Below are 27,480 nucleotides of genomic sequence, written 5' to 3'. Positions count from 1 at the left end.
ACAATTCTGCATCTGGTTATGGAAGTTATATGGTAGTTGGAGAATTTGTGTGTCTTTGCTGAGCAGAGCACTTTGTCTGGGGTGTGAAAGGGACATTGTCTGCCTGCCTCAAAATCCAAATCCTTGATCAGCAGTGACCCTTTGTAGCAGAAACTAGTTGAGGCTAAATTTGATTCTCCTTGTCAACTTCAGCCACCTTCCCTAAGCAGGAGGTGTTTGGTTTAGTTTAATAGTTACTGTTTTCGATAAAGTTATCTATGTTTTTGAATCCTTGGCTTTTTCTTCACTCTGTCCAGCTGTTCCTTTGCGTATTTATTTTTTTCAAATAACTGATATTTATCTAAAGTAGGGCTGTTGTAGACGGCGCTGTATATGATGGTCTTCCTGACTGTTTTCCTCACTGGTGCTATAACAAAGTATTCCGTAACTACTTCTGGACCTGGCTTGCTGTCTGTGGAAGAGTTGCCTACAGTGGTGACCCCGGGGAAGAGAATCACTAGCTGGACAGAGTGTTATTTGAATTGCTGTTCATATTAGTGTATTGATTTCTATCCTGGTCTGACCATTTGAGTCTGCTTGGAAGAGCTTGTAGGATTTAAAGTTGGGAAGTACAAGTAATTGGAAGTTTGTTTGTTTGAACTGTTTCTTGCAGTGCATAGAATTATCCCCACCAAAACCTGAAATGGAAATGAATATCCCTATTCAAAGGAATAAAGTGCTAAGACTGTAATACTGTTTACTCATGCATGTAACCCTTTACATGATTACAAACTTACAGAAAGTTACAATGTTCCAAAGAACTCCCTTGACAAAAGAGCGTTTTTTTGCTCAGCAGTGCCTGTGATTTCCGCATTTGAGAGACTTGGGGTGAGAATGTTGGAATGGGACTGGAACTGCATCGTAAGACCAGGGGCTGAAGAGATGCTTAAGAGCGCTTGCAGCTCCTACAGAGCATCGGGTCAGTTGCCAGCACCAGCCTGGAGGCTGTTAACCATCTGTAACTAGTTTCAGGGTTTCTGACCCTTGCTTCTGACTCACATGTGATACACATAAAAATGAAGTAAAAAGGTCTTTAAAATCTTGTTTTAAAAAAGAAAATATGAGCTGGCCGTGATGGAAATCGCAGCACTCGGGGCCAGAGTCAGGCTGATCACTGTGAGTTCAAGGCCAGCCTGGTCTACAGAGGGAGTCCAGGACAGCCAAGGCTACACAAAGAAACCATGTCACGAAAGACAAGCAGAAAGAAAATATGTTTGAAAAAAATCCAGCAGCTGGAGAGATGGCTCAGTGGTTAAAAGCACAAGTTAATCTTGCAGAGAACCCGGGTTCAATTACCAGCACTCACATGGAAACTCACAGTTAACATATAACTCCAGTTCCAGGGCATCTGATGTTCTCTTCGGGACTCCATGGGCGATGGACATGCACAGGTTGCCTATACATACATGCAGGCAAAACACTTGTGTACATCAAATGAAATCAGTAAATCTAAAAAATATGTATTTTAGGAGAATAGTCCAATAATTCCAACATTAGAAGAAAATTATTGTTTCCTTGGAAGTCTATCTCCCTTGCCGCCCCCACCCCACCCCAAATGGACTCCTTTTGTAAACCAGGCTGGCCTAGACTTCACAGCAATCTGCCTGCCTCTGCCTCCCGAGTGCTGGGATTAAAGGCATGTGCCACCAAACTTGGCTTTGGGGGTCTATCTTTATTAGATAATACAAGTATTAAAATTTGGGTGTTCAGCCAGGCGTGATGGCGCACGCCTTTAATCCCAGCACTCGGGAGGCAGAGGCAGGTGGATCACTGAGTTCGAGGCCAGCCTGGTCTCCAAAGCGAGTCCAGGACAGCCAAGGCTACACAGAGAAACCCTGTCTCGAAAAACCAAAAAATAAATAAATAAATAAATAAATGTTTTTTTTTTTGGTGTTCAGGGCTGGGTGGTGGTGGCACACACATTTAATCCCAGCACTGGGAAGGCAGAGGCAGGTATATCTCTGTGAGTTTGAGGCCAGCCTGGTCTACAAAGCAACCAGGATAGTCAAGGCTACACAGAGAAATCCTGTCTTGAAAAAACAAAACAGGGCTGGAGAGATAGCTCAGAGGTTAAGAGCACTGTCTCTGCTTCCAAAGGTCCTGAGTTCAACTCCCAGCAACCACATGGAGGCTCACTACCATCTACAATGAGATCTGGTGCCTTCTTCTAGTGTGTGATCGTACATGTAGTCAGAACACTGTATACATAATAAATAAATCTTCAAAAAAGGAAAACAAAACCCAAAAAAAATTAAATAAAATTTAATTTGGGTGTTTGAAAATAGCTAAAATACAGTTGATTTTGGTTTGTTGTTTTGTTTTGCTTTTTAAGAGACTACATCCCCAACAGTTGGACCTGGCTATGTAGACATAGTGGTGGCTGGCTTCAAACAGCAATTTCCTGCCTCAGCTTCCCATTGCTAGGATTACAGGTGTGAGCCAACAATATTTGGCTTAAAAGAATTTTTTTTATTGAAAGCAGTTTTTTTATACAACATATTTCTCTTTGACATCTTTATTGTGTGTGAGTTTGCTGTACATGTGTAAGTAAGAGGACAATTTGCAGGATTTGGCATTTTCCACCCATCATATGAGTCCTGGGGGATTGAGCTCAGGTTATTGAGATTGGGAGGCAGGTGCCTTTAGCCTTTAAACCATCAACCCAAAAAGAGGTTTTAAGGAATTTTTTGTTCCATTTGGTTTGAACCCCCCTCAAAATATTTTATTTTATTTACATATGCATACACACACTCCCTCAAAATATTTTAATTTATGTATACACACACATACGTACTTAGTTTGCCTCCTTAAGACAATGGTTTCATGTAGCCCAGGCTACCCTCCAAATCTGTGTCCAAGACTGGCCTTGAACTCCTGACCCTACCCCACTACCTTCCAAGTGCAAGTGCTATATTATCGATGTGCACTCCACCAACACCAGCTGGCTTTACTGTTACTTTCTTTTTTGTTTTGTTTGTTTGTTTGTTTGTTTTTCGAGACAAGGTTTCTCTGTGTAGCCTTGCCTGTCCTGGACTAACTTTGTAGACCAGGCTGGCCTTGCAATCACAGCAATCCGCCTGCCTCTGCCTCCCGAGTGCTGGGATTAAAGGCGTGCGCCACCACTGCCTGGCTACTGTTACTTTCTTTATTCATACTTTGCCTCCAGAATCATAAAGAAGCTTGCCAAAATATTTGAAATAATGTGCCAGAAAAGACACAAACAATGGTAATACATTAGTTTTACTTTCAGAGTAGAACTGAAATAAAAGTAGATTTCTTTTCTTTAGGAACAAACCTGCTAGTGTTTTTTAGATTTAAAACATACAGGCCCTATCTTTGTGGAAGCCAGGCCTTTTTCATACCACATGCTTTAATGCTGTTTTTGATGTTTACTTGCAGTGTTGAAGATAGACTCCCCAGGGCTCTGTGCATGCTAGGCAAGCCCCCTCTGTGACTGAGCATATCCCCACCTGTCTTCACTGTAGATGGCTGAAGTAGTAGGGTCCACTCTTAGCACTGGCAGATGCAAAGCAGAACTTCAGACAGGAGACTGCACCGGAGTAATTTTATTTCACAGAAGGACATAGAGAAAGTAGAGTACTGGTTGTGGCCTTTAATCTCAGCATATGGGAGGCAGAGGCAGATGGATCTCTATGAGTTGGAAGCCAGCCTGGTTTACAAAGAGAGTCCAGGACAGCCAGGGCTCTGTAAGAAGAGAAACCCTGTCTCGAAAAAACAAAAACAAAAAAAGCAAAAAACAAAACAAAACAAAAAAAAGTATAGTACTATCTCAAGAACTCTTGTTTGGGATAGGTTTCGTGAAGCAGAAGGCCTCGCCCCCTCTGACTTTAGCGATTGAAAATGCAAATGATTGACTTGTAGGCAGCATAGGTTATTTGATTGCCCAACTCCCTGGTTCCAAAATAATTTGACATTGAGAAGGTAAAACTTTCTTTTGCATAAATTCAGACTCTTTGGTGAACGTTAGTACACTAATCAATCTTTTACTTACTATATGGGGGGGCTTTTTGAGATAGGGTCTCACATAGCCTCAAGTTTGATTTTTGTTTGTTTTATTCCCTGTCCTTTTGAGACAGGGTCTCATTTTGTAGTTGAGACTGTCCTTGAATATGTAGTGACCATCCTACCACAGCCTTTTAAGTTCTGGCTAGAATTACAGATATGAACCACCATGTCTAGCTTTAAATTCTTCTAAGATGCAAATGTAAAACATGTTTTGTTTTGTTTTGGTTTTTGGTTTTTCGAGACAGGGTCTCTCTGTGTAGCCTTGGCCGTCCTGGACTCACTTTGTAGACCAGGCTGGCCTCGAACTCACAACGATCCGCCTGCCTCTGCCTCCCAAGTGCTGGGATTAAAGGCGTGCGCCACCACGCCCGGCATGTAAAACATGTTAAAGGTTTTACTTTCTAACTTGGTTCATGTAGACCAGTCTAGCATTTAAATTTGGCTTGGTAAAGTTGGACACATCTACCTATCTCTGAGTTTGAGTACATCCAGGGCTACACATAAAACCAATAAATAAATAAATAAAATTAGTTATTTAAAACAAATTGTTTTCTAGAGGTATTTGGGTTTCAAAAATTGTCTGCTTTGAGCCGGGCATGGTGGTGCACGCCTTTAATCCCAGCACTTGGGAGGCAGAGGCAGGTGGATCGCTGTGAGTTCGAGGCCAGCCTGGTCTACAAAGTGAGTCCAGGACAGCCAAGGCTACACAGAGAAACCCTGTCTCGAAGAAGCAAAAATAAAATAAAATAAAATTGTCTGCTTTAAACAGCATGTGACAGCCGGGTATGGTGGCGGTATGCCTTTAATCTCAGCACTCAGGAGGCAGAGGCAGGGGAATCACTGTGAGTTTGAAGCCAGCCCAATCCACAAAGCGAGTCCAGGACAGCCAAGGCTACACAGAGAAACACTGTCTCAGAAAACCAGGGGGAGGGGGAGATTACTGGCTTCGAGGTACTTTCATATCCCCTCTGTTGTAAGTCATGGTTTGTGATATTTCATGTACCTTTTTCTCAAATAGATAATCTTCTCAAAGTTTACATTTGAAGCCAGGTGTATTGGACCACTCTTGTAATTTTAGCACTAGAGAATTCCAGGCAGGAGCACTATGAGTTCTGGACCATCCTCAACCTATGCAGTGACCTGGAGGCCCTGTGAGACCCTGCCTTGAGAAGCCTCCCTCCAGCAGGTGTGGTGGCACACATCTTTAATCCCATCACTGGGGAGGCAGAGGCAGGCTGATCTCTCTGAGTTCGAGGACAGGCTGGTCTACAAAGTGAGTCCAGGACAGCCAAGGTTGTTACACAGAGAAACCCTGTCTCAAAAAAAAAAAAAGCCTCCCTCCCTTTGAACATTGTAATACAAGATTGAATTAATACTCTGTATTTACTTTTACTTTCTAACCTGGGCCTTAGTGTTCATAAATGAAAGAGTATTCTTGACTTACTGTTAACACTTGGTTTTTATTTTCAAGAGATGGGGTTTGAGGCTGAAGAGGTGGCTCAGTGGTTAAGAGCTCAGCCTACACTTGGAGACCCGAGATGAGTAGTCTACTAATAATCCCTGCCCTTGCCATAGACCCAAGTGCTGCTGGTTAAATGGAGAGCTGACTGGTTGTGATAGTGGATTCTGATGGTTTTTGTTTTTCTCTCTGTTTGCTCATCAGACCAAAGAGAACCCTATACAGTAAGAAATATGGTGTGGACCTCATCAGATACACTCATGCAGCAAACACAGTTGTTTACAGCTCTAACAAAATAGACGGTAAGCAAGCCTTTTTAGGAAGTCACAGTTATGGTTCCTTTGAAATACTTGACAGACTCTTTGGGAGGACTTATGCTTTGGTTATAGTTGCTTTAAATATTTTCCTATGATGTTACCAGTGCTGATGACATTATTAAAAGTGAAAGAGTTCTGGAAGTAAGTCACTAGCACTTGGAAGGACTTGGAACAGAATGTGAGAAATGTCTACTTTACAATGGGAAGCAGGAAAGAGAAGTAACTTAATTGTGTTTATGATTTGAACTCCTTGAAACTTGAGAGCATACTTAGAAAAAAAACGAAAGGAAGAAATAGTCAACACACAGCAATTAGTAAACCACGGGGCCTTTCCGTTTAGAATATGTATGTCGATTAAACCAGGCGTCACACCTTACATCTGTATTCCTAGCACTTGAGCCTCTGAGGCTGGAGGAATGGGAGTACCAGGCTAGCCTGGGCTACACAGTAAGACTATCCTCAGAAACTAAAAGGTCAGGGGATTGGTGTAAAGATGACGTTTACATTTCTGATTGAGGGAGAATAAAACAGAACTTGCAAATATACTAAGTGCAGAACGGAAAGGAGACCAAACTCATGAAATGAAGAGTAGTAGAAGTAGCCCAGCACCCAGGAAGGCTGAGGCCCTGGCCCTGGTTTGAGCCCTGCCTGGGCAGTTAGCATTTGTAGCTAGCTAGACCCTGTCTTAAAAACAACTAAGTGCCTGCCATGGCAGTACACGCCTTTAATCCCAGCCCTTTTGGGAAGCAGAGACAGGTGGATCACTGTGAATTCTGAGGCCAGCCTGGTCTAGAAAGTGAGTCCAGGACACTCAAGAATTTTTTTTTTTAACTTTAGGTTTATTGAGATAGTGTTACTGTAATTCAAGTTGTCCTTAAACTCATGATATTCCTGCTTCATGCTTCTGAGTACTAAAATTATATAGGTCTGTGCCACTATGGCTGGCACAGTAGATTTATTTTTATTTATATGGATGTGTGCATCTCTGTGAGGATGTGTGCCAGTGCCCTCAGGGCATCAGGTACCCTGGAGCTGGTGTTGTAGGCAATTGTGAGCCATGTGCCATGGGTGTTAGGAACCAAACTCATGTCTTCTGGAAGAGTGACAAGCACTGTTAACCACTGAGCCATGCCTCTGGCATCTAGATTTTTTTTTTTTTTTTTTTTGGTTTTTTTCAAGGACAGGGTTTCACTGTATAGCCTTGGCTGTCCTAGACTTGCTTTGTAGACCAGGCTGGCCTCGAACTCACAGCAGTCTACCTGCCTCTGCCTCGTGAGTGCTAGGATTAAAGGCATGCGCCACCACATCTGGCATATTTTTTTCCTTAAGATTTTTTTTTGATCGTGTGTGTATGTGTGTGTGTGTGTGTGTGTGTGTGTGTGTGTGTGTGTGTGTGTATGTATGTGTGAATACAGTTACCCACAGAGTCCAGAAGTTGTCAGATCTCAGAATTAGAGATACAGGTTGTCATGAGCTGTTTGACATGGGTACTAGGAAAGTGAGCTCAGATTTTCTGCTAGAGCAGTATGTGCCCTTAATCACAGGGTAATCTCTTCTGACTCCCTCCCTATTTTGAGATAGGCTCTCACTGTGCAGCCCTGGCAGTCTGGTACTCTGTATATAGACCAGGCTATCCTTAAACTCACAGGAATCCTCCTTAGTGCTGGGAGTAAAGTCAAGCACCACCCTGCAAGGATAACATAGACTACTATTTTAATTCGTCTCAAAGCAAAGCAAATGGAGTAGTCTTTCTTTAGTGAGACTTCTCTACCTGAACTTGATTTTAGTACTACCTAATTTCTATTTTTCATGACTATTTCAGAAGTATTTTCTAAGTATACAATGCTATTGATGCTTTTGAAGAACAATAAATGCTAGGTTCCTGGGGGTGTATGTATGTGTGTATACATCTAAATGACTGGTGTATTTCTTTGTTGGGCTGCTTTTCTGAGCCACTAAATAATTCTCCTAATATGGTACAAGGTGAGGCAAATGTGTGGCAATTGCAGCTTTGCTGCCAGGCCTCTGCTGTGGGGATGTTGCCTTCCCTTCCTCGAGTGCGTCCTGCAGAGCTCCTCCCGTGCTCCGTTCGTTCTCTTGCCTGCTTCCAGGCTGAGGTAGTAGTTTGTACAGTTTGAGGGTCTATGATACCACCCGGTACAGGAGATAACTGTACAGGCCACTGCCTTGCCAGGAACAGCGCACCAGCTACCACGTGGGGTGGAGAAGATGGCGAAGCCCTGCTCATCTCTGGGACTCCAGGTAATGGGGAGGGGTCTCTCTTAGGGCAGGTGAGTAATTCCTGGCACTAGAATAACCAGAAATGCTTTGTGGTTGTCAGTGAGAGGCCTGGGCTGTTGAATTCTGTTACAGGTGATAGAGAAAGGATTCCTTTTTTTCTCTCTCTCTGAGGCTAAATGCCCTCTCATTAGAAAGCATCCCTGCAAGCCCAGGGTGTTGTTCACATCAATAATCCCAGCATTTGGGAGGCTGAGGCTGGAGGATTGCTGCTAGTATCAAGACTAGCATAGGCACTGACTATAGTGTGAGACTCTATCTCAAAAAGAAAGGAAGGAGGCTGGAGAGATGGCTCAGAGGTTACAAACACCATCTACTCTTCCAAAGGTCCTGAGTTTACTTTCCAGCAGCCACATGGTAGCTCACAACCATCTATACTGAGATTTGGTGCCCTCTTCTGGTGTGTAGGTGTACAAGCAAGCAGAACACTGTATAAATAATAAATCTTAAAAAAAAAAAAAAAACAAAAACAGCATGGTGGCACACACCTTTAATCCCAGCACTCAGGAGGCAGAGGCAGGCTGGTCTCTGTGAGTTTGAGACCCCTGTGAGTTTGAGACCGGCCTGATCTACAAAGCGAGTCCAGGACAACCAAGGCTGTTACACAGAGAAACCTTGTATTGAAAAACAAAACAACCAGAAAATCAAAAACAAAACCACACTTAGAAGACACTTGATACTTTGGACCTCTTTGTTTGCCTTTTTCCCTTCTGCATTTTGGTGCCATGTTTTCTATTACCTGTTTCTCAGCAGCAATTTCTTGTTTGTTTTTATTAGCATTATGGTATGTTTTATGAGACACAGTTTCCCTAAATGTACACCATGCTGTCTCCAATGTGCTGCAGTTACAGGTTAGAGTTACCACATCCAGCTTGTCTTCATATTTTTAGGTGCATAGTACTTTCCTACTTTCTAGTTCTGTTCTTCTTACCTTTGTGGTGCTGGGAATTAAACCAAGGGCCTCGCTCATGCTTGGCAAGGACTATTGCCTGAGCTGCCTATCCACTCTCCCTTCATTCTGCTGTCAATGCCATTTTTGTTTTGTTTTCTTTCTTTTTTTTTTTTTCATTTTTATTTTATCTTATTTATATTTACTATTGTTTGCTTGGCTATATACATATGTATGTATGTGTCTGACCCAGAGAGGTTAGAAGAGAATGTCCTAGGCCCTGGAACTGGGGTTACAGATGGTGTGAAACACCATGTAGCTCCTGAGACTAGAACCCAAGGGCTCTAAACCCCCAGCCGACTTTCCAGCCCCTATTGTTTACTTTTCTAGATAGACTTTCTTTTATCTCCCTCATTCTTTCTCTCTTTCTTTCTTTGACAGTCTGGCTATGGAGTAGCCCCAACTATTCTCAAACTCGCTGTATAGCCCTTTGGTTTTACTGTGCTGATGCTCAATATAAGATTGTCACTTTGCATAAAATTAGTGTCTATAACTAGTAGGAAAAAACTTATGCAGGACAAGTTGAATTGTAGTTTATGAAAAATCCAAAGATTGGTAACAAAATGGTGATTTTTTTTTTAATGTAGTTTTTACTCGAGTCCCCCACCCCCACCTCAGTGCTGCAGATTGAACTCTGAGCTTCACACACGCTAGGCAAGTACATCACCATTGACCAGTACATATAGGCCCCAAAACTGTGATATTAAATGTTGGTATAACTGCTGCCAACTGAAAACTAGGCTTTTGAGTTGTATGAATCTTTATATGCACCCAAGCTGCGGAGAGAAGTTGTTCAAGCTTATCTGTCTGTAATTTGCTTGGATTATAGAATATTGTAGGTTCTGATATAGTAGGTTTTTCAAAAATGAAAATGCAACATCAGTTTCATTTAAATAGTACAATGTCAACCCTTATTTGTTTTCTTACAGATACTATTCGTTACTTGTCCTTGCATGACAACAAATACATCAGATATTTTCCTGGACACAGCAAAAGGTAAGACTAAGTATTACAAGTTCACTTCCTTCATACCTGAGGTAACTGAGAATGGGAGAAAGGGGAGCGAGTTTTGTTATTAAATGTAGCCTTCCTTACTGCTATTCAGCATTCTGCTTCATCCTGTTAACTGATCTCGGTCAACTCTTGGTTTACTGAGGTTACTCAAAGTAAGAGATACGGTTTCAGAGATGGTTATATAATCTCTTAAAATTTAAGGAAAGAGCCAGGCAGTGGTGGTGCACACCTTTAATCCCAGCACCCAGGAGGCAAAGGTAGGCAAATCTCCAGTTTGAGGACAGCCTGGTCTACACAGATAAACCTTGTTTTGAAAAACCAAGGTGTGTGTGGGGAGGGGGGGTTGTCTGGGTGCCATGGATAGTAAGTAAGGAGCTGGGATATGGCTCAGTGTAAGAGCATGCTTACCATTCAAGAATTTGTGTCTCTGCATGTCTGTGTGTGTGTTAGAAACATGTGGACTAAAGTTATTAAATGAAAAGCTATGTTGTAACAATTAGACTTGGTATTTAGCAACACCAAATCTCAGACAGCTCCTAACAAAAGAGCCATTTGCATTTATGGGGCTTTCTACTGCAGGGGCCAACATTTGATTTGGCCTCTACATGAAATATGTTCCATATAATGTGAAGGGTTTCTTGTTGTTTGTATTGTATGTAGGTGTTTTGTCTACTTGTGTGTCTACACACCAGAATAGGGCATCAGATCCCATGGGGCTATAGTTAAAGGCGGTTTTGTGATGCCATGTGGGTGCTGAGAGTTGAACTCAGGACCTCTGGGAATGCAGCCAGTGCTCTTTTTTTTTTTTTTCTTTTTTTCTTTCTTTCTTTCGAGACAGGGTTTCTCTGTGTAGCCTTGGGTGTCCTGGACTCATTCTATAGACCAGGCTGGCCTTGAACTCACAGGAATCTGCCTGCCTCTGCTTACCGAGTGCTGGGATTAAAAGCATGCACCACCACACCTAGCACCTAACCCTAACCCTAACCACTGAGTCATTTCTCTAGCCCTAATCTTTTCTTTCTTTCTTTCAAGATAGGCTCTTACTATGTGATCTTGGCTATCCTAGAACTCACTGTAGAGACCAGGTTGGCCTCCAAGTCACAGAGATTTGCCTGTCTCTGCCTCACAAGTACTGGAACTAAAGATGTGCGTTAATACAGATAACATAGAGTGGGTTGTTATAGTGACCTGACAGATACTGTGTCACTTTTGCTTAAAGGTGTGAAAAAAATATCTAACCACCCTAGGGCTCCAACAAAAGTCCAAAGACACGATTCCCCCAAGTCTTCACTTTGTAAGCCAGTAAATCTCATCCTGTTTGTTTGTAGGAGCATGGGCTACTTAAATGGCATCTATCTCCCTCCTCTCCCAAATAATTGCTACTTCCTTATATGTCCCTGGAAGGGATTGGGGTCTTGTGACATAGCAGTCATAGCCACTCTGATTTCAAGAAGGCCATGTCATGACTAAAGGGTGACAGGTGGCTGAGAGCTGACTGTTAGAAGTGGTGCTTCTGCTAGTGGGATGTCACACACTTTTAGCCCCAGTACTCAGGAGGCAGAGTCAGGCAGATCTCTGAGTTCAAAGCAAGCCAAGTGAATTTAGGACAGCTAAGACAACACACTGAGAAACCCTGTCTCAGAAAACCAAAAAAAGAATTGGAAAGCAGTATTGGATACATAGTAAATTAAAGGTCATCCTGGGATCCATACTAACACCCTGTCTCTTGAAAAGCAGTATTGGATACTTGGTAAGTTAAAGGACATTCTGGGATATCTACTAACACCCTGTCTCAAAACTCCTTCTCCCTCAGAATAATTAAGTAAGAAAGTTGCATTTATAAGCAGGCAGGGTATTTATACTGTGTTGCTGAAGACAGGAAGTGTTGGTTACTGTGTGATGGCAAAGAATAGGCCATTGTTTATTCACTTTGCTCTAGTGTTGGTCCCATGTGAACTGGCAGGTAAGTTTCCTTAGGGCCAGGGTTTTAGTTCTATGTTCCCTGTACTTAGCACAGAGCCTTTTGCATCAACTGAGACCTTCTCTGAACTTTCGAGCTAAACACTTTGAGAAAATTGCATGTTCATATGCATTCTGCTCACTCTGTTTTATTAATGTGGCAGTGTGGAAACCCTATCTCAAAATAAATAAATACAATTTAGTGATAGGTGTGCATATATGTAATAGGCAATCTCCACTACTATAACTCTAGAATATTTTCATGACCCCTAAGAAAAACTTGGTGCCCATTAGCAGCTGTCTCTAGATTTCCCTGTGGAAGCTTTTGTATAAATGGCATCAGATAACATATGGCCTGTTGTGTTTGGCTTCTTTCATGTAGCATGATGTTTCCAAAATTCATCCCTGTTATCATATGAATTAGCACCTGGTTTCTTTTATTCTCTAATAGTGTGTCAGTCATGTTTTCATAGTCCACATCTTGTTGATTTGTTAATTTAGTGAGTATTTGGGTTATTCCCATTTATAATGCTGCTTTAAAAGCACGAACATTTTTGTGTAGACATTTTCAGTTTGCTCGTGTATATATACCTAGGAGTGGAATTTCTGAGTCCCATAACTGTCTTTCAAGAAAATGTAACGTTTGTTTGGTTGGTTGGTTTTGGGTTTTTTTGTGGTGGGGTCATCAGATCAGACGTGGAACTAGCTTGGAACTCACTATGTAGACCAGGTTGGCATTGAACTCAGGTCCACCTGCCTCTACCTCCCAAGCACCATCACACCCAACCCGAAAAAGGGATTTTGTACAACTTTATTTCATCAGCGGTAGATAAGGGGTTCTGAGTCTCTGTCTTCCTCTTTACCAGCACAGAGCTGCCCTATTTATTTATTTTTTTGTTGTTGTTGTTTTTCGAGCCAGGGTTTCTCTGTGTAGCTTTGGTTGTTGAGCCGTCTTTTTATGACAGCCATTAGTGGGTGTAGACTAGGATCTCCCTGTGCTTTTGATTTTCAGTAGAATCACATATTTTGTTTGTAATACTACCACTGATCTGTATAGCTCCAGCCTAAGAACCATATTTTTTAATATGGAACTTTTAGGCTGGTTTTTTTGTTTGTTTGGTTGGTTTTGGGTTTTTGGTTTTTTATTTCCCAATTAGCTGCTTTTTAATTGTTTCAGATAAGTTTGTGTGTACTTCCTAAGATGGTAGTCTTGGGAAAACAGGTATATGTAGGCAGGCAGAGTGGTTTAGGGTTCACATCCAATTTTTGCTCATATTTTGCTTCAACTCCTATTTATCTTGCTACATTGCAGGGTGGTGGCCTTGTCCATGTCACCTGTGGATGACACTTTCATTTCTGGGTCTCTTGATAAGACCATTCGACTCTGGGATCTGCGGTCTCCTAACTGCCAGGTAATGGTACCTCACAGTTACATTTTTGAGCATTTTCTGTGGAAAGCATTATCAGCTCTCCCTCTCAGTTAAGGGAGACAACAGTGGTTCCATTTTTGGATCCCAGAGTCTTTGTTATATGGCAGCAAAATCTTTTACTAGTTGGCTACTGCTTGGTAAGCAGATGTCCTACTCCAGAGCAGATTGCATTATAATATGGCTTAGTGCTTGAAAAAGTTTGCCTAGAGCCTTTAGCCTCAAGGAATTTGTTTCTCTTTGAACTCTAAAATGTTGTAGTTCAGGTTGATTGGAAATGCATCATATGGTGACTTAGTCAGAATTTTGTTTGTTTACTTTTTAATGCTTTCTAGGTAGACTGGGTGCAGTTCCTGTTCCTTCCTTAGTTCTCATTGGAAAAAGCCAGTGATTGAATGGTGGGCATCTGCATTCATTAACTTTCCTCTTCCTTTTTAGGGCCTCATGCATCTACAGGGCAAACCAGTTTGTTCCTTTGATCCAGAAGGGTTAATTTTTGCCGCAGGTGTCAACTCAGAAATGGTCAAACTTTATGACCTTCGTTCTTTTGATAAGGTAAATCTTTGAATCCTTGAGCTATCTTGAAGGTGCAGAAATTTTAAGGGCAACTTGGATATTTGAAAACCCTTTGTGGGTTAGGCATGCATGGTGGTAGCACACACCTTTGACCCAACACTCCAAGACACATGTAGGTGGGTGAGACCAACCTGGTCTACATAGTGGGTTCTGGCCCAGCCAGTGCTACACACAATGAGAGCCTGTCTAAAAAGACTCTTTCTGTGGTGGAGGCAGAGCAGTGCTTCATCCTTTGCTGCCTTCTCAGGAAGAATCTAAATGATGTAGGATAAAAGATGAAAACATTTTTAAAGGCTAGAACGGGGTTCTAACAGAGGGAGTAGGGATGTGTGTGGAGCCTGGGGACTGCTATTTTTGTGTTTTGCAGGGACCATTTGCAACCTTTAAGATGCAATATGATCGGACTTGTGAGTGGACAGGCCTTAAGTTCAGCAATGATGGCAAACTCATCCTCATCTCCACCAACGGCAGCTTCATCCGTCTCATTGATGCATTCAAGGGCGTGGTGATGCACACATTTGGGGTAAGCCCACAGCTTTGAAGTGTGGCTGTCTCATTGCTCATAAGGCCTGGGCTGGGAATGCTGTCAGTTGGTGAAGATCAGTGACGGGGCCTGGGCTTATGGTTCCTCCCAAGCATGAACTTTACTTCCTTTGGATGGGAGTCATTCATTCACCTCTCACAAAGTGGCCTACGGTTGCTTTTAAATATAATTATTCGTAACAGTAAGCAGAGGGTGTTTGCTCCTCCTCTCTAAATGTGGGGCTAGGGTTGGGAGTGTTTCGTGAGGGGAGCAGCTAGTAGTAGTGTGTCAGGTTGGTTTTATTAATGGCTTTATAATGAGAACTGCTCTGTTGTGTTTCAGGGTTATGCTAACAGCAAAGCTGTTACACTCGAAGCTTCATTTACTCCAGATTCACAATTTATTATGATTGGTGAGCTTTTGTTTTCCTTGTTATTTTTCTGGTACTGTGCATTTGTTCATTATTAAGCAAAGTAACTAAAATTCTGTTCAGTAGGCATTTTCAGATTTTCTGTATAGCACCTTCAGATTTTGGAGTTTACTTTGTATACATGCAGTGCCATGTGTGTAGAGGTCAGAGACCACCTTCTGGGAGTCAGTTTTCTCATCCTACCATTGGAGGTCCATGGTGGGCCATCTTCTGGCAGGCCACCTTTACCTTCTGAGCTGCCTCAGAGCTCTTTCCCCCCTTCTCTCTTTCACTTTTTGCAGTGGTCTCATTATGTAATCCCTCTGGCCATGAACAAGGATGGCCTTGGGTTTCTGACTCCCCACCAGGTGTGCGTTCTTTATAGGAACTGGCGATGTGTGTGTTTCCCTTCCTGAACTTGAAAGTTAAGCTCCAAAAGCACTGCTGCATTGTACCACCATCTTGGCACAACCCTGCGCTCAGTGGTCTTGGTGGCTAGACGTCAGCACACTAATGGTATTTAGTCCCCATATAGATGGGAAATGTAAAGTTAGAGGGGAAATGACCTAGGAACAGTGACGCACTCCTGCATATCCACTCCACTCACCAGCACTTGGGTGCTGTGGTTGGGAGGCGGAGACAGGAAAATTACAAAGTTGAGGCTGGCATGGGCTACATAGAGGTCAAGGCTACTCTAGGCTACATAACAAACTAAATCTCAAAAAAGGAGACAAATAATTAGATCAAGATCAATTCCCAGTGTCTTTCCTCCATTGTCTTCTCAGTTTCTGCTGAAGAATGTGTCAGTCTTTCTCTCCCTTGTCTTTACTTGCCTCTTAAACTATTATTGTCTTGGTCATTCATTTAGGTTCAGAAGATGGCAAGATCCATGTCTGGAATGGAGAGAGTGGTATAAAAGTAGCTGTGTTGGATGGTAAACACACTGGTCCCATTACCTGTTTGCAGTTCAACCCCAAGTTCATGACCTTTGCCAGCGCCTGTTCCAACATGGTATGTGAGCAGTGAGAGTTGTTTTCCATGTAGGGCATGGAGGGTTAATGCCTTAGACAGTGTTCCACACACTACAGGTTCGTGTTTCAGAAGTGATGGCTTCCCTGTACCCCACATCATAGATACCTGACTGACTAGGCTGCTCATTGCACAGACATTCCTCTTCCAGTAAGATGGATCCACTGGGCACTGGGCACGCATGCCTTGAATCCGTGTGTGTGTGTGTGTGTGTGTGTGTGTGTGTGTGTGTGTGTGTTCCTGAACATGTGAGGTCAGAGGATGACTTGTGGGAATTGGTTCTCTCCTTCTACTGTGTGGTTCCAGGAATCAAACTCAGTCAGGCTTAGTGGCAGACATCTTAATCTTAGCATTTGGGAGGCAGAGACAGGAGAACCAGGAGTTTAAGTCCAGGCTAGATTATATGAGACCCTGTTTTAAATACAAACAAACTGAAACCAAAACAGTTCTGAAGGTACAGTGATGCTTACTGATAAGCCTGATAACCTAAATTTGATCTCTAACTAAAAGGAGGAAATCAGATTTTACAAATTGTTTTCTGGCCTACACACACACACACACACACACACACACACACACACACACACACACACACACACACACACACAGACACACAGACACCACAAGTATAACTTTAGAAAACAATTAACTGGAGATGGGAAGTAGGTGAGTCTTGATCTCTAGTTTCCCTTAACATCTGTCCATCTCTAAGTTGGCACTTGGATAAGGCATTTTAGTACTGCCTTTATCCAGAGCATAATGCCCACTCTTCAGTGTTGAGGCTTGAGCCTGGGGTCTTTACTGCTGAGCTGCACCTAGCTTATTTCTTGTTTTTAGAAACCAAGAAGGATGGTACCAGAGGAAATGTGGCGATGGCTGGAAATGTAGCTTAGTTAGAGCATTTGCCTGCATGTATGAAGCCCTGGCTGGGTTCAATCCCTCCAGTTCTGGAAGGATGGAAGGAAACTAATTTAAGCTGGATGTGTTAGTATACACCTGTAATCTCAGCATTTGGAAAGTAAAGGTATGAAGATCAGTTCAGGGTCATCTTTGATTATATAGTGCGTTTGAGATTGGCCTAAGGCACATAAAGCCATTAAAACACTGGGCCACCGTGATGGGTGCAAGGTAGAGAGTGAATGTTGCAAATAAACAGAGCCGAGTGTCGCAGAATGTTTCTGAGTCCATACAGACAATTGTTCAGTCAGGAGTAAGGGCCACTAGATCATAATTCCTTTACCTTTGGGGTTGGTCACCTTGATACTGTGTACTTCCATAGTGATGAGATGCCTCGCTTTTCGTTTGTTTGTTTTGTTTTTTGAGACAGGGTTTCTCTGTGTAGCCTTGGCTGTCCTGGACTCGCTTTGTAGTGCGGGCTGACCTCGAACTTACAGAGATCCACCTGCCTCTGATTCCCGAGTGCTGGGATTAAAGGTGTGCGCCACCACGCCTAGCAGGGTACCTGGCTTTTAAAAAACTGACTTGTGTTCTCCTTCCAGGCCTTCTGGTTGCCCACCATTGATGACTGATCCTGATGCGGCTGGGCTACTTGTACAGTGAGGGCAGCCAACAGGAAAAAGTTGGAGATGACTGAGATGACAGTGGGCTTGATTGATCATTTGGGCTGGAGAACACCTTTTCACTTGGCCTTCCCAGGGATGTGCTGTCCATCTGCTCTAAGAATTACTTTGCTGAGCGCCTTCAAAAGAACTCCTGGTGCTGCACACTCAGTTGGCACTCAGCCTTTCCAGCTCTTGGTGCGCCAAGCTCTTCAGACACTTATGATTAGGTTACAGTGGGGCTCTTGAGCCCCATTTGAATGTATTTGCTGCTGAGGAGCCAGTGAAGTCACCGGATTTCTGCACATCCTTCTCCCACCCACGGTTCTGGTTTTGAGATACTAGGGCAGCTCAGCACTCCTTGCCCTCACTTTGCATGTCTTGTTACTGGGTCTCCCTGTGTAATTAATTGTGGCATTTCAACCATCATGTTTCTTAGGTGCCAAACATTTACAAAAATAAGTCTTCGTATACCTTGGGGTCAAAGAAAGGGCCAGACACAGAAGGCCACTATTTGTCGGGAAGGAGGCTTTACAGTATTCCTGTGAGGTGCCTGGGGCAGACCCTGGCCTAGGATGTTGGCTAGCAAAAAGCTCAAGAGTCTGAAAGGAAGGAAAGCAGGTAGCAAGTACATTCTGAGAGCTGTAAGGTTTAGCAGCCTGGTGCAGATCCCCCATCAAGACAATCCCACAGTCTTTTTGTGGGGGTCCTACCGAGCTTGGTTTGTACAAAAGCAAGGTAGTAGTTTATTTTTGTACCTGAGTCACATCACGTTTTCCTGTGGGCCAGTATTGTGGAATGAGTCTGAGTTGTTTACACTGATGCCTTCCTTCCCTGCCCACCACAAATTGTGTACATAGTCAGCACATGATACCCTCTTCCCCAGCTCCTACCCAAGAGCTGGCTCTAGGCCTGTGTTATATGTTATATTTAGCCTTTTTATATGACCCTTAATCTGTTTATATTTGAACACAGTGTGTCCACTTAAATACATTTGTGCAGACATGCACATATGTGTGTGTGTATGCCTGTCTCTCATCTAGTTTATCAAGAGTTCAGCAGGAGAGGGAACCTTGCAGCTGAGAACGACTCTGTGGATAGTGTACACAGTGTTATTCTTCTCTGTTGACCTTAGGGACACACCACGAAGCAGAGCTTCTAGTGTTTGCTGTTTTCATGGCAGCTAAGTGAGGGCCTTGGGATAACTCCCTTGTGCTCTTCAAGCCACACTTTGGGGCCCTCTCTACAGTATTAGAATCTTTTTTTTTTTTTTTTTTTTTTTTGCCTGATTATGCTCTGTCTGCACCTGTATATATGTGACAGTCACTTTTGCATGGCTTCTGTGCCTGGCTTGGGGCATCTGGGGACAAGGTGTTGGAACCACAGTATTTGTAGTTTGTCAGAACTTGGCCAATTATAGGTCACCCTCACCTGCTATGTCTGCATTATGGCCCCTTTTCTTGCTCTCTCCTGAGAGACTTTAGCTAGGCCCATACTAGAAGACTTGCAGTTGACCTCTTTTTCCCAGCATGCCCATTACAATAGAACAAATGGCCCTCAAACTTCCACGTGCACGCCCCCTCCCCCCCACCCCCCACCCCCACCCCCGACAAAGTTTCTCTGTGTAGCCTTGGCTGTTCTGGACTTACTTTGTAGACTAGGCTGGCCTTGAACTCACAGAGATCTGCCTGCCTCTGCCTCCCTAAGTGCTGGGATTATAGGTGTGGTGCCACCATGCCCAGCTGGCCATTGAACATTTATGCAAGCAGTACCCCTGCAGATTCAGAAATCAAGACCCAACAGGTTGTGATTTGCCCGCAAGTACCCAGCTGCCCAGGATCTTGATCAGGCCATCAATGTTTTTGTTCTACAGCAGACAGGCTTCCAGTCACTAACAGTTTTTAAAGCAATTACTCTTTGTTATTCCAACTGAAAAGTAGCCACCTTCACTGAAGTCTGTTAAGTATTGCTGAGCGATCCTGCTATAAAATCCTGCCTTCCCAGAGTAGACAGATTATAGGAAACAGGTGATCAGAGCTGTCACTGCCTATCTTCAAGGACCTAAACATCCATGTAGATTATTAAGGCTGCGTAACCTGAAAGTAGAGTGGCTCCCTGGCTGCAGGAATGTTAACTCGGTGTCCAGAGCTGGGGCGCCATGTCTTGGAGAACATGCTGCCTCACAGCCTCTGCTGAGGCCTGCACTGGTAGGGAGAGATGCAGCTAGAACTCCCATGACGGTGTATGCGGTCCCAGGGTAAGAAAGGGACAAGGCAGAGACGGCGCTGTGGCGATGTGCTTCTACATGTATTTACTGTCCTCTGAAAAGTCAGCCAGAGCCGCTGCTCTCTGTCTTAACAGCCGGCACTTCACTTTCAACAACCAGCCACTAGGGTATTTTTTTAATAAATTATTCCCTGTTGTTGTAACTGACAATTACTGCTTATGAAGGAAAATTGGATCCTTAACTAGTTTGCCACTCAAATGGTACCACTGTTACTCTTGATGTTAAATGTCCTCTAGGTAGCTCTGTGCATATACTTCAGTGTGTTTACATAGTTGTTATTCTGCTGTACATATGATTTTATGTCCCTTTTGTACTTAACATTTTTTTTTTTTTTTGCCATGTTACCAGTCTTAAACGGAATTTGATGGCTTGTAGCCTCTTCCATTGAGTTTCTGTAACATTGCCTGCTTCACACTCGAAGGAATGGGTTGTTTGAATGTCCTGGCTCTTCTGGAGCTGCCTGTAGTGTTGTATGAAATGTTGGGCCTTGGGCCTACGGGTAACAGGAAACCCCCTGGACACAATCCCTTAACCCCAAATTCCAGTTAAGTTACCACAGGGCCAGTAATGAGTGACTACAAAAGGTGAGCTTGACTCAACCCTGTTCCTCAGAGACCACCTCTGCTGCCTTGTGTCACACTGTTTACCTCAAACTTTGACCAGATTAGCAGCCCCCGTGTGATGGAAGGTGAGCAGGCCATGTGGCAGGAGGACCAGCTGGTGGCCTGGTGAGCCACTGCTTGGCTAATGCATTGGAAATATTAGAACTCTAGGACCTGCTTCCCTGACTGAACCAGGACAGATGGAAACCTTACCTGCCACTTTGGAAGAAAACATCTGGCTTGGGCTTAGTTGACAAGGTTGGCTTTCCTACTCAGATCACCTTAAGAATAGGAGACCCCTCAAAGCCTGGTGGGAATGTTCAGCAGCTGAAAGTGCTTGTCAAAGCATGTCAATCTGAGTTCTGTCCCAAGATCCCCATGGTGGAAGGAGTTCCACATATGCCATGGCATGTGCCCCAAACATAATAAAAGGGAAACCTGCCATGGCTGCTACTCTGATACGCTTGCAGTAGAGGGACCTGGGGGCACACTCCATGGTTGTAGTGTATGAACAAGAACAGACAGGCTGTGGGGGCGAGCTGGCTGGCTCAGCAGTTGGTATGGGCAAGAGGCAGGCACAGGATGTTGCCTTCACTTTGCTCACAGAGGATGTGTGCTGAAGAAAGAGGAAGCCAAACTCAGCAACCTTATACATCTGCCAGCTGCCTGCCTGGGGCTTCAAGGGCCAGCTAGGGCCAGGTGTGGTTCTGTGTACATGTTACATAGGAAATGGAAAATTCCTGTTCTGTATCTCCTTGATAACAAATAGGAAATGACATCTAAGATAGGGAGATGGGGTCTGAGTGCCCTAGAGGAGTTAACAGCAAGCTTACCACCAGCTTCCTCGCTGCAATCTAGAGCTGAATGTTATCTGAAGCCCCTTGTTTGCACATTAGGAGCTAGTAAAGCTCACATAATGAGTACTGTAGTTAACAGATGTTTCTGAGCCTCAGCAAGTTTTAGATGGCGACAGAGGGTATGGTTTGGTTTTTTTAGATAGGATTTCTCTGTGTAGCCCTGGCTGTACTGGAACTTACTCTGTAGACCAAACTGGCCTTAAACTCGAGATCTACCTGCCTCAGCCTCCTGAGTGCTGGGATTACAGGCATACGTCACCACCACCCAGCTGACAAGTTACAGGGAAGATAAAGAGTGAAGTTGTTCATCAAGCAGCCTTATGTGGAGCCCTTACTACGGACAGGTCTACACCAGGTCATTCAAAAAAGTGAGTCTTCAGTAGTGGTCCACACCTGTGATCTCAGTACTTAGGCTGAGGGAGGAGAGTCACAAAACTGATGCCAACTCAGGCTATGAAACTTAAGACCAGCCTGGCCTACAGGATGAGAAACCTGTCACTCGGGAGGCAGACGCCAAAGAATCATAAGGTGAAAGCCACAATACAGTTTCAGAACCGACAAGACTACATAGTGAAACTCTTGCAGAACATTTTTTTTTTTTTAAGTGAAAAGGCAGCCCTTCTGGTACCTCCAATCCAGAGTCCACTGGTATTGGTGCAGAGTCCCTTGCATTGATGAAGGGGCTGAGCATGGGAAACACTCATGATTATAATACAAGTTTGCATGGTAGAACTAAAAGGATCCATTGAGTCCACAAGAAACAGCAAAATTGCCAGCCAAAGCTGTGTGAGCAATTCATGATTCACAAGGGCTCTTTTACATACAAACATTTAATAACAGATGTTGGCTGTGTCCCTGCAGGGAAAGCTGTATGTGGCCAATGCAAGGGTAGCAGGTGAGTGAATCTTTGGAGGCTGGGTAGGGTAAAGTGGAAAAGAGGGCACCAGAGTGGATTGGGATAGTGCTAGGAGTGTGAAAGTGGAAGGTTAAAAACAAGAAGTGGGGTGCAGTGGTGCACGCCTAAAATCCCAGCAGTCAGGAGACAGGCAGGCAGGTCTCTGAGTTCGAGGTCAACCTGGTCTACAAAGCAAGTCCAAGACAGCCAAGGCTATACAGAGAAACCTTGACTCATAAAAGGAAAATAAGAAAAAAGAAACAAGACGTGTTGGTTGAGAAGTGTTCCTACTTGGCATGAGATCTGTGGAACAGAACACACTGTTGGTGCATAGGGCAGGCCTGGGACTGCAGAAAAGCAATCAGATTGGCAGCCTCCAGGTAGTGATAATCAGCCCAGCCAGTGCTGGGAACTTCTCACCCATTCTACTGGGACCTGTGCCCTTCATAGGCAGATAGCAGGGCAGGACCAGAACTGGTCTCAGGAGCTGTCTTCAAGATGGCTGATCCGGCCGGGTATAGTGGAACACTCTTAATCCCAGTTCTCAGAAAGCAAAGGCAGGTATCTGAGGTTGAAGCCAATCTGTTCTACATAGCCAGGACAGCCAGAACTACATAACAGAGACCCTATCTTTAAAAAAGAAAGGAAAAAATTAAGGTAGCTTTAATATTAATTAGATTAAGCAGGTGTGAGGCTGCTCAGAGCTTTCAACAAGGCATCTCGTGTGGATGGTTAAATGGATGACTTGACATGGGTTGAAACCAAATGAGCTGCCTGTTCTCCAAGGCTCCCTAGTGCCTTTAACTCTAGGGCACTGCAGAGGTGCCAACGTGGATACCATACATTGTAAAAAGTACCTCTGCCTGAGGGATGCTAACACTGCTGGAGGCGGGGCCTGGTGGGGTGGGTTCTTCAGCCATTACTCTCTTGTAACATGAATTAAGGCAGAAAGCAAGACCATTGGGCTGTGACCAGGGACAGGACAAGCAGGGCCTGCTTTTGGCCACAGTGGACATATGCTCAGACGGCACTGATCCTGAAGAGGTTCTAGAATGCAGTTGTCTGAATCCTCAGTGGCCACCGCCCCCTTGGCCCTGGCTGTGCAAAGGAATCACGAACACAGAGACGTCGTCGTAGGACACCTGCCCTTCGCTGGTGGCACCGTCTTTCCCCTGTGTGTTGTATATCAGCATTTTGGCCAACTCTGAGAACCTGTGGAGACCACCTGCAGATGTACTTTGGATAGAGAGCAAAAGGCCACCCCTCCAAAACTGAGTGCCCGGGGCACAACACCTGGGAGACCCCCTAAATGTGGTGCAACTGTAGGACAAGCAACAAGCCTGGAAGGACCATTACTAGATTACTAGACTGGACCTGGGGTTTTTCCTTATGTCCCCTCTCCCTTGGGAAACTTTGAGAAGGCGTGCTGATCAAGCCACCTGCCCTGAGTTAGTACTGTCTTTGCAGCTGTAGCTACTCGGTGTTGTTGCTGGCACCAACCCAGGTCCAGTCAGGTAGGCCCCCTCAGCTACAGTACCTGTGTGGGTCCCCTCGGTTCCCAGAGAGGAAGTTCCGCACAAGCTGAGCCACCTGCTCATTGGACAGGACATCCCAGAGCCCATCGGTTGCCATGACAACCACATCATCTTCCTGCAATGCCAGCTGGTCCACATCCAGCACAGTCACCTGCAAGTTAAGCGTGAGAATCAATCCTCCAGTGCTCCCTTCCCAGCTCCTGCCAGGTTCATTCTCTGCCTTTCTGGGCAGATGGAAGCTGGAGTAAGCTACAATGCTCTGTCACCTGTGGGATGGAGAGCAGGAAGGGCTTGAGCTGTATATTGGTGTCCAGGACTCTGAGCTGATGGTCTCCCAGGCCTCGGGAGACAGCTAGTGTCCCCAGTAACCGAGCCTGGAGGGAAGGGAGAGAAGATAGTGAGGAGCTTAACACATGTCCAGCCAGGGCCCTGGCTCTACTGAGCACAAAGCAGGAAGTGAACGGTGGCTCCTAAGGGAAAACCATGAGAGAACAGACCCCAGGATACTAGCCACAGCCACTAGTAAGGGACAAAGAAGCTCCCACCTTCAGGGACCGACTAAATAGGGACTCTTGGAGTGGAGGTGGGGGTAGGGTGTCACTGACCTGCCTACCCTGTCCATGAATCAGTGGGTACTTGAGATCGGACTTTTCCACCTGTTTGTAGCTCCTGCAGGAGCGGACCTGGAATCAGCCAAAAAGGCCCGCACCCTACTGCAGCTTCTCCAATCCTAAAACCCAGCTACCACACTTTCGCATACCCACCTGGCCCAAGTAGGACTGCCTCAGGCCACACAGGTGAGCCTGGCCCCCTGGCCTTTCCCCCCACCACATCGCCCTATTCCACCAGCTCACCAGCCACTCATGTGATGATCCCTGAACAAAACCTTCTGCCCCAAGTCGTCCCCCTTCAGCCGCCGTGGGAACTCCAGTCGGGTGAACTCGCCAGCCAGAAGCTCAGGGTAAATAAAGGCCTAGGGTAGGGAGGCCACTTTCCAATCAGGCTCCTTCCCAAGGCCCTGTGTGGTCTTTGACCCGGGGAGTTGGCGGTCCCTCTGCCAGGGGCACCTACCAGCTGCTGGATCCGCTGCCGTTCTGTTTCTGGGGTGAACTCAGAGCTCAGCACCCTTATCTCATCTCTCCGCACCAAGATGGCCCTAGACAGGTGGAGGGAAGCAAGGGGGGGTCTATGAAGCAACCTCCATATTCACCATGGCCACCCTTCTCCAACCCCCAGGGGCCTTGCTGAAATCCCTCCAGGACTCCAAGATCTACAGAGTAAAGATACAGCCCTTTAGCATGGGCCCTGTCTGCTTTGGGATCTGTGTCCACCCTTATACATCTCGGCCAGCCAGTCGTCCTCATTTCTAAGCCTCCTTTTCTTGTCTTAACTCCCTCTGGTACCCTACTGCCCACTACCCTGCTCTCTCTCCGATGGTCCACTCACCTGCTATCCCCAGCATTGGCCACATACAGCTTCCCCTGCAGGGACACAACCACCAGGGCTGTACAGCCACCCACCTGGCCTGAGGCCTCCAGCTCTCTTCCAATCACATCATCCTGGAGCAAACCAAGGTCATTAGAGCCGCTGGCGCCGAACCGGCCACCATCTCCAGTCCCCGACCCCTTACAATTGCATTCCCATAAGCAGGCCTACAAATCCCAGCTCAAAAGCTTCACCATTAACTCCTGAATTCCTGTGTAAGGAGAATTACACAAGGGAAGTGGAATTCAAAACAGGAAGAGAAAACAGTGCCTGCACCGAGGGCCAACAGCACATTACCCGTGAACCATTAGCAAACAAAAGGAACTAGATAAATGGGAGAGCTAAGCTGAAGCCCAAGGGGTTATTATTAAGGATGAAGGAATCAACACAGCCTCCTCTCCTCTCTATAGTCCAAGGAATGGGGTGATAACGGTGTGCAGTTATACCCCAGTTTCTTAAGTCCCTTCCCTTCTCCCCGTAGGCCCCACTCACGCATTCCTGGAAGGCGTTCTCTAGGGCCCCAATGACCAAGTCTTCTGCCCGGATGCCCTTTTCCTCCACAAACTGGGGATCACTGGAGCAGACACAGAGGCCACTGAGATTCATGGGGGGCTGAGTGGCCATCATACCTTCGACCACAGCCTCCAGCTGCCGGCGCAGGCAAGAGTGCAGGGTGTTGGCGGCCAAAATGGCTGCGGCAGGTCCCCCATGCCCATCGAACAGTGCCCAGTAATGACCTGTCAGGAACTACACAAGAAGGGGCCTGTGTCAGGCACCACTAAGCTTCCCCAGGTGTCCCCCTGGCCCAGCCTGAGCTAGGACATGAGACAGCAAGGCAGGAGTCTCAGCCTGCACATCGGGCTGGGCTGCACTCACCTCCTCTGGGCACACTGTCAGCCACTCTTGATCTTCCTCAATCCCAAACTCACACCGCCGAATGCATAGCTTCCCACAGGCGGCCTGGTCCTCGTTGAATTCAGATTTCTCTGCATTGATAACCCTGAGGCCATGAAATCACCAGTGATGTCTCATCTAAGTTATTGTGGGCACAGACTCCACTTAGGGCAATTGTTTGTGTGTGCTATCCCTGACACATCTGGACAACTTTTTTTTTTAAGTTTCTGTGTGTGTGTGTGTGTGTGTGTGTGTGTGTGTGTGTGTGTGTGTGTGTGTGTGTCCACGTGCACAGGGCAGAGATGGATGCCAGGTGTTTTCTATTGCTCTCCATCTTAGTTTTTGAGTCAAATCAGTCTCTTACTAAACCAGGAGTCACTAATTTGGCTAGACTGCCTGGCCAACATGTCCAGGAGTCTTCCCTTATCTGCCTCCCCAGAGCTGGATCACAGGCCCCTAGCTGCCACACCCAACTTTTTTCAAGGTTGTAGGGGATCCGAACTCATGCTTGTTCTGTTACTTTAGAAAAGTCCCAAAGAAGAATACGTTTCCTAACTGTTCACTGGCTTTATCACTAGGGTCTAAATCAGAGCCCTCAGAGTCGCTGGGCTGGCCTAGAGTTTGGGATGTCCCACCTCAGTGCTAACGCTATCCTATACAGCATTGGCCAAACCCGGAGTGAGGTGCGAGGTGGGATGTACATCTCCAAAGGCATAAAGGAAGGTCCAGTCGGGTCCCAGCCCTCCCACCGTCTCCAAAAGAAAAGGAGAAAGTGGGGAAAGTAGGAGTCAAGAGTCCCCAGGGTGAAGACAAGAAGAGGGTTGGCGGGGATGTCCACACTCAACTAGCTTTCTAGGTCAACACAGAACCAGACAGGATCCGGGAAGGGGTCGGGAGGGGACGCGGGAGGCGGGGACACTCACTCGGCGTAGCCTGCGTTCCAAGGCAGCGTGCGGCCCCGAGCTGGGCTGCGCACCGGTCGAGCATCCGGGCGGCGCGAGGCTTCGGTGGCGCCCGGGCTGGAGCTAGAGCCGCGCAGGAAGCGGGGCCGGTGATAGGGCACTGGACTGGAGCGCGGCCCATGCGGCCGCGGCTCTTGAAGTGGACCCCCGGATAGGAAGCGGCGCCGGAACCAGCCGGCGGACATTGCGTGGCGGCCGGGGGCTGCCCGCGCACAGCGGGACCTGGCGGTCCGGCCAGCCACAGAGAGGAAGCGGGCCTGGGGGGTGGAGCCTGGGGTGGGAGGCCACGCCCCATCCCACCCCAGGGTGTACAGCCAGTGAATAGAGCCACCACCTGTAAGAAGAAAACGCAGCACCCTTCCCACTTTACAGGCAGGAA

General features: G+C 45.7%; 2 protein-coding genes and 1 long non-coding RNA gene across 4 annotated transcripts in view; 2 read left to right on the top strand and 1 right to left on the bottom strand.

The window, feature by feature from the left end:
- The window catches only part of WDR82 (WD repeat domain 82), a 21,672-nt gene extending 1,381 nt beyond the window's left edge, over nucleotides 1-20,291 (top strand). The window contains exons 2-9 of the mRNA XM_084751694.1: nucleotides 5,729-5,826; nucleotides 10,018-10,084; nucleotides 13,374-13,473; nucleotides 13,927-14,043; nucleotides 14,432-14,587; nucleotides 14,930-14,999; nucleotides 15,865-16,007; nucleotides 17,525-20,291. Coding sequence (XP_084607820.1) covers nucleotides 5,729-5,826; nucleotides 10,018-10,084; nucleotides 13,374-13,473; nucleotides 13,927-14,043; nucleotides 14,432-14,587; nucleotides 14,930-14,999; nucleotides 15,865-16,007; nucleotides 17,525-17,554 — 781 coding nt within the window. The 3' untranslated portion in view covers nucleotides 17,555-20,291. The remainder of the gene's footprint in view (nucleotides 1-5,728; nucleotides 5,827-10,017; nucleotides 10,085-13,373; nucleotides 13,474-13,926; nucleotides 14,044-14,431; nucleotides 14,588-14,929; nucleotides 15,000-15,864; nucleotides 16,008-17,524) is intronic.
- LOC311580282 lies at nucleotides 5,833-9,722 on the top strand. Its single transcript, XR_014773413.1, has 2 exons — nucleotides 5,833-9,029; nucleotides 9,676-9,722. It is a non-coding gene; the product is annotated as an uncharacterized lncRNA (long non-coding RNA).
- Nucleotides 18,803-27,480, bottom strand: PPM1M (protein phosphatase, Mg2+/Mn2+ dependent 1M). 2 transcript variants are annotated; one of them, XM_084751681.1, is made up of 10 exons: nucleotides 27,063-27,480; nucleotides 26,122-26,231; nucleotides 25,738-25,992; nucleotides 25,207-25,319; nucleotides 24,832-24,916; nucleotides 24,615-24,733; nucleotides 24,366-24,429; nucleotides 24,027-24,134; nucleotides 23,763-23,911; nucleotides 18,803-23,437 (listed from the first exon to the last, which is right to left on the bottom strand). In XM_084751681.1, exons 1-10 carry the CDS (start codon nucleotides 27,394-27,396, stop codon nucleotides 23,296-23,298), a joined length of 1,479 nt encoding a protein of 492 aa, XP_084607807.1. In that variant the 5' UTR covers nucleotides 27,397-27,480; the 3' UTR covers nucleotides 18,803-23,295. The 2 variants fall into 2 exon arrangements, with proteins under 2 accessions (XP_084607807.1, XP_084607806.1); XM_084751680.1 differs by having other exon boundaries at nucleotides 26,122-26,245; nucleotides 27,063-27,369.

The sequence above is a fragment of the Acomys minous genome, assembly GCF_964271855.1.
Source record: "Acomys minous genome assembly, chromosome: 13".
NCBI classification, from domain to species: Eukaryota; Metazoa; Chordata; class Mammalia; order Rodentia; family Muridae; genus Acomys; species Acomys minous.
Note: the sequence above shows the minus strand (reverse complement) of the source record. Positions and strands in the feature narration are given on the sequence as shown.

What these genes read in the sequence shown, in the direction of transcription:
- PPM1M (XM_084751681.1), bottom strand. Translation starts at nt 27,396, where the DNA reads ATGGGGCGTGGCCTCCCACCCCAGGCTCCACCCCCCAGGCCCGCTTCC. An exon ending in AGAACGCCTTCCAGGAATGC is followed by an intron (nt 25,320 to 25,737) that starts GTGAGTGGGGCC and finishes GGTTTGCTCCAG; the next exon opens with GATGATGTGATTGGAAGAGA. An exon ending in TCCTGCTCTCCATCCCACAG is followed by an intron (nt 23,912 to 24,026) that starts GTGACAGAGCAT and finishes CTTAACTTGCAG; the next exon opens with GTGACTGTGCTGGATGTGGA.